Source organism: Sebastes umbrosus, chromosome 11, assembly GCF_015220745.1.
Source record: "Sebastes umbrosus isolate fSebUmb1 chromosome 11, fSebUmb1.pri, whole genome shotgun sequence".
NCBI lineage: Eukaryota > Metazoa > Chordata > Actinopteri > Perciformes > Sebastidae > Sebastes > Sebastes umbrosus.
The window spans coordinates 15,265,210-15,271,891 of record NC_051279.1 but is presented as its reverse complement, the minus strand read 5'-3'; the positions used below and the strand labels follow the sequence as shown (position 1 = coordinate 15,271,891).

Genomic DNA, 6,682 nt, shown 5'->3' with positions numbered 1-6,682 from the left:
GCTATTAATGGATATATTTAGTGGTTCTCTTCACATTAACAATCCGCTTATAAGCCTGTAAATCATGCACAGTCCCTTGATGATAGCCCCTCTTAGTGACCCAGATACTCACCCATTAATTGTCAGTTTGTGTGTATGTGTGTGTGCACATGGCACGCACACACCTGTGAGAGATTGGCGACCTGTGGGGGGTCGCCGCACGGGCAGCTAGGACAGGATGTGACGTAGTTCGTTAATCCTCTTAGGTTAATTAAGCCGAATTTGCAGCAGGTCTCACAGCGGAGCTCCGGTAACAGCGGGAGGACTCACCAATCGATTAGATTGTATTAGAAGTCAAAGGGAGGCTGTGGGCGGAGAAGCTCTGGAGGAGTTTGAACCAGTGTGAAGAGAGTTGGAGGTGCGGGTGTCTCTCTGCTGCAGGATGCTGATGCTGCCCCGGCGGATGATGTGGGGAGCTGTGACGCGTCATGTCGCTCCGCGTCTCACCTACAGCTCTGCAGCAGCACAGCCGCAGGTAGGCCTGCATGCACACACTGCAACACACACACACACACACACACACACCACAATAGACTCGCACTACAGTATGCACACCGTAATATACTGTACAACTCAGTGCACTGGCCTACATCCCTACTTTCATATACAGGCATAGGAGAGTTTTGTCACGTAGCAAGTGTTTTTAGTCAAATAAGGAGATTATCCAACAGAACTACAGAGATTCAATTCAATTCAATTCAATTCACTTTATTTGGGGGGTAGTTGGGTGAGTAGAGAGACAGGGATGGTTGGGAGTTGAGGAGCAGGACAGCCTTGGGGTGAAAGGTTGAACATGAGATGAACATGATGCTGTTCTTTAATTAGCTTTTTATTTCAAATATTTCATATTGTGAAGGGCAAACAAGCATACAGCAAAGAACTAAACATCACAGTATACAATATGGGTGAACTACTCATCAATTATCAACAGAAGAAATAGTCCCAAACATCACAGTACAGAGTGAAATAAAAGAACTTAAATAGATATTTTGGATCAATTTGATTCAATTTGGGCTTGAATATTTTCATTTGATTCTATATGATATAAAAGGACAGAAAGAGACTATATTTAATGATTTTAAAGGAATGTACTGGAGATTTAAAGGTCCCATATTATGCTCATTTTCAGGTTCATACTTGTATTTTGTGTTTCTACTAGAACATGTTTACATACTTTAATGTTTAAAAAAAACTTTATTTTCCTCATACTGTCTGCCTGAATATGCCTGTATTTACCCTCTGTCTGAAACACTCCATTTTAGTGCATTTTGACAGAATTGCAACAGAATTGCGTTGCTAGGCAACAGCTTGGTTCCATGTGTACTTCCTGTCAGCTGATGACATTCACATACACTGCAACAGGAATAAACTGGGACACATTTAGAATGTTTACGTTTTAAAATTGTGTCAAGGGTCTAAATATTGTATATTTGTGACATCACAAATGGACAGAAATCCTGGCAGCTTGTTTCAAATGCAGAGTTTCTGAATATGGGTTGTGTGTATTTCCCTGTGGATATAGTGTTTCGATACTTTCACAGTATTTATATAGGACTTAAGCCTGCTTCATAATAAAGAAAACATGAAAATCTCACTTTTTTATAATATGGGACCTTTAAATATATTTTCATTATATTGCAAGAGTATAGGCTACCAATTATAACCACATTCCTGTTGTAAAATGTATTACCAAGTGTTTTTTTTTAAACATGCTGTGTGAGTCCTACTAGCCAAGTTAATTTAATGTTGTATTCAGAATTATATTTTGTGGTGTTCAGGTCTGTTTGGTTCTTGCCATGTGCCCAGATGTTGTCACAAAGTGTTTTTAATTTAATTTAACACTCAGTGGTGATTTTAAAACAGTTGGAATTGAAACTTTTTTTTTTAATTAATTTTAAATTCCCCAAATTTAGACAATTCACACAAATCAGATGCACTAATTCATATATAAATCATAGAACATTTCCAAACTCAGAACACAAAATTCCAGATATTGACATGTGAATCAAAATATATGGGAGGCCTCTTATATATTGATTTTTCATACAATGCATTCTAGTTTTTGGTATTTTGTCAACATTGTAATTACATTGTAGAGCTGCAACAATCATGTTTGATCGACAGGAAATGCATTGCCAACTATTTCGATATTAGAATAATCGTTTTAGTCATTTCTTAACAAAACGTTAAAAAAAAATGCTGGTTCCAGCTTCTCAGATGTGACGATTTGATGCTTTTCTTTGTCATAAACGATAATAAACTGAATATCTTTGGGCTTTAAACTGTTGGACGTACAAAAAAATACATTTGAAGACGTCACCTTGGGTTGTGGGAAATTATAACAGGAGTTTTCACTATTTTCGGATATTTGACAAAACGATTAATTGATTAATCAAAAACATAATCTGCATAGTGAAAATAATCGTGACTTGCAGCCCTTAAGTGACGGCAACTCTATGTAATCACACTTTTCTTTTATCTTCCTCTCTCTTACCAGGTGAAGCCAAAAAAGACCAAATTTGGCCCTCTGAGTGACAAAGACCGGATATTCACCAACTTGTATGGCCGGCATGACTGGAGGTAATAACATAAAAGAAAAAAAAACATTTCTCCAATCTAATGACCTGAAACTCAGTAGAAATACTTTCTCATCTCTCTCCCTCTTCAGACTCAAGGGCTCTCTCAATCGAGGAGACTGGTATAAAACTAAGGAGATCCTACTGAAGGGATCAGACTGGATCATAAACGAGGTGAAAATCTCAGGGCTTCGAGGAAGAGGAGGGGCAGGCTTCCCCACCGGCATGAAGTGGAGCTTCATGAACAAACCCAGCGACGGCAGGTAGGAGAGGGAAAAGAAATCTACATTCAATCAACGTTTGTCAGAGACACTTATTGGTACGGTGTGTAGGATTTGGCAGCATCTAGTGGTGTGGTTGTTTTAGGAGCAACGGAAGTCAGACGGCAGCTGGCGGTACCACAAATTTCAAGTTTATTTCATTTATATAGCACTAAGCAAACAAGGAGTAACAGTACAGCCTAGATGATATTAGTGCATGAATGACTCTTTCTAGATCAGAGGGTGATAGGAAATGCATGATTTTGGAGATTGTTTGAAGAAACTGGACCTGACAACAGAATTTACCTGCCTGATAAAACTTAATTTACCATCAAATAAAACACACAGTTTTTTTGCATGTGGTCTGATTGAGGTTCTGGGCAATGACAGTGGTTATGTGTGGGGGGGCAAAACGTAAGATCTCTGTCTTGTCCTCATTTAACTGAAGGAAATTATGAGCCAACCAGTCTTAATGTTTTGGAGACAGTTTTGTAGGTGACAGTTTAGCCCCCTGCGGCTCACGTTACCTCAGTTTCACAAGCGTGTCAGAGAACTACGATGGCCTTCAGGTACTGAAAAACGCAAAAGGCTCTCTCTAGAGCCAGTGTTTGGTTTGTCCGTTCTGAGCTACTGTAGAAATATGGCAGAGCAACATGGCGGACTCTGTGAAGAGGACTCGCTCCGTATGTAGAGAAGGGCTCATTCTAAGCTAACGAAAACACAATGATTCTTAGCTTCAGGTGATTATACACTAATGAAAACATAGTTCTGAATATTATATTCCATTTCTGCTGATATGTTCCCCAAAATGTCACACACTATGTATCATTGAGTGTTTCCTTCTTTCCTGTGTCCTAAGACCTAAGTACCTGGTGGTGAATGCTGACGAGGGCGAGCCCGGGACGTGTAAAGATCGCGAGATAATGCGTCACGACCCCCATAAGCTAATAGAAGGCTGCCTGATCGCCGGGAGAGCTATGGGCGCTCGTGCTGCGTACATCTACATCAGAGGAGAGTTTTACAACGAGTCGTCAAATCTACAGGTATGCAAAGGCACAGCTGAGTGACTTGTCAATCCATATAGATGCTGTGTGAATTAGACTGTGGCTACAGTCCAAATCGCATACTTTTTCTTTTTACTTTTAGTATGCACTGCAGTACAACTGGGACATACTGCTTTGTCATAACATTGCGCCTTGAATTTTGACCCTCTTGCTCATATATCAGAGGATTGTGGGTCAGAATAGCCAGAAAAGCATGCTGGCTTGCATACTGCAAAATGCAACTGGATGTAGTAGGACATCCTGGTACTGCATTTGACATACTATCTTTTAGGACATACTAAATATTTGTCTGGCATATTAAATAGTATGGTAGTATGGGTATTGTAACGCACAGTAAGTGTTGTTTGTTTCTACTCTTCAAACAGGTGGCTATTAATGAGGCATACAAAGCAGGGCTGATAGGAAAGAACGCCTGTCGCTCTGGGTTTAACTTTGATGTGTTTGTGATGCGGGGAGCCGGAGCTTACATCTGCGGGGAGGAGACGGCCCTCATCGAGTCTCTTGAGGGGAAACAAGGGAAACCCAGACTCAAGCCGCCATTTCCAGCAGACATAGGTGAGGCAGAAGCTCTACAGCCTCCTACATCTGGTGTCCTAATGAGGTTAATAGTGATTTAAGAAACTGCAAAGTAGTTCTTAAGTGATTATTCACTGCTTCATCTCTCTCCCTCAAGGGGTGTTTGGATGCCCGACGACAGTTTCCAACGTGGAGACGGTTGCCGTGGCGCCTGCGATCTGTCGTCGAGGCGGAGCTTGGTTCGCCAGCTTTGGGAGGGAGAGGAACTCTGGGACGAAGCTGTTCAACATCTCCGGTCACGTGAACACACCGTGCACGGTGGAGGAAGAGATGTCTATTCCTCTGAGGGAGCTAATAGAGAGACACGCAGGTGTGTGAGTGTGTGTGTTTACAGTCCACCTCTGTGTTGATGCTGGTTTACTTTATGAGACGCCGACATGACTTCCTGTCTCCTTTGGTGTGATTGGTGCAGGAGGAGTGAGGGGCGGCTGGGACAATCTATTAGGAGTGATTCCAGGGGGCTCCTCCACTCCCATCATCCCTCGGCACGTGTGCGATGATGTTTTGATGGATTTCGATGACCTGGTGCGTGCAGAGACGGCACTGGGAACGGCTGCCATCATAGTTCTGGATAAATCGGTAAACAGATCCCTGAATAATGTACATAACAGAATACACTGCATCTTCTGTGACAATCAGTCTGGAACGATAATCTGAGTATTTTTCCCCCAGACTGATGTGATCCGAGCCATCGCACGTTTGATCGAGTTCTACAAACATGAGAGCTGTGGCCAGTGCACACCCTGCAGAGAGGGTGAGGAACTACACTTTGGTGGCCTTTTTTCTCTCTTTAATAGGTTAAAATAGTCATATGCCTGTCCATAACACCTCAGTAAGATAGAAGCTGAAAAAATCATCATGAATACAATAGTAGTACCTTCACATTGGAATCACAGCTGCCTTAAATGTGAGCTACGCCCATTTTCAAAATTCATACATGTTATTCCTATGGTCTAAGACAGTCCAAAAAATATTAGTAAATAGGAAACAACTCTCTACCAAATCCAAAAACTAGAGTGCTAAAACTCAAACTTCAAATTTAGTCAAAGTATAAGGTGTGGATCTGCTCCATAGACAATGAATTGGGAGAGATGTTATAAATCAGCTATTCTTAACCACTGGGCCGAGGCCTCAGAACGCCACCTCGTGGGCCGTGGAGGTACTGCCAAATGGGTTGATTAACATATAAAAATATAAAAAACCTAAGGAATCCATTGGTAATAACCACATCATGCTATTCTTAAAGGATATAGTTTGTATTTAGTTTCAGTTCAGTTCAGTAAAAATATTTTTTGCTGCTTATCTTTGTTTTAGTTTACTATAATAACCCTGGTTCAGTGTGAGTACTTTGCTGTTGTATCCACCTTTCCTCTTTGTCCTCCCCCTCAGGAGTCAGCTGGATGGATACAATGATGTGGAGGTTTGTTCGAGGAGAAGCAGCAACTTCAGAGATCGACATGATCTGGGAACTGAGCAAGCAGATAGAGGGACACACCATCTGTGCTCTGGGAGACGGAGCCGCCTGGCCTGTGCAGGTGACATCTCTCGATTGTTGTTGTTTTTTTAACCAGTCCAACTCATGAAGCAGTTAATGAAACACTGACTGAGGTTACAAGTTCAAACAAGTACCAATTTACATTTTAACAAGCATTTCTGTTCTTCTTCACCTTTCACTTTTCATCTACAGGGACTGATCCGCCACTTCCGGCCCGTCATGGAGAGCCGCATCTCTCAGTATAACAAGAAAAACCCTCCGAGAGCGCCAGAGATTGAGATGATCTGAAACTGTGCAGGTGTCCATTTCAGCATTCAGTCCTTCATAAGAGTAATAAAAGCTCACCGTGCACATTATTTTTTTAACATTGTTTTTAAATATGAAAATATATCTGTACTGGTTAAGAATGCACAGTTACGCTTAAAATTAAATTTCTTCCAAGTTTAAAAGTTATCATAATTGCAAAACCTTCACAAGCAATATGTTTTTCGAGAATTTTCATGCAAGGATGAGTGGTTCTATTTTTTGTAATATAAATCCTGCAGCAAGTTGGTCACTTAATCCCTTATTTATTTTGGCAGGCAGAACTGTTGACAGCCAATTGATTTGGTTTGTGATGAAGTGTGGCAAAACCGACTTAAATAAGTAAAAATACATGTTGGCAAGAATCAC

General features: G+C 41.1%; 1 protein-coding gene across 1 annotated transcript; it reads left to right on the top strand.

Annotated features, from left to right (window-relative positions):
- Positions 1–39: 39 nt before the first annotated feature.
- LOC119497076 (NADH dehydrogenase [ubiquinone] flavoprotein 1, mitochondrial-like) lies at positions 40–6,463 on the top strand. The gene is made up of 10 exons (XM_037784889.1): positions 40–514; positions 2,537–2,619; positions 2,708–2,878; positions 3,735–3,918; positions 4,305–4,494; positions 4,613–4,825; positions 4,928–5,094; positions 5,188–5,269; positions 5,905–6,050; positions 6,203–6,463. The coding sequence occupies exons 1-10, from the start codon at positions 422–424 to the stop codon at positions 6,296–6,298; spliced, it is 1,425 nt and encodes a 474-aa protein (XP_037640817.1). The 5' UTR covers positions 40–421; the 3' UTR covers positions 6,299–6,463.
- Positions 6,464–6,682: the final 219 nt, after the last annotated feature.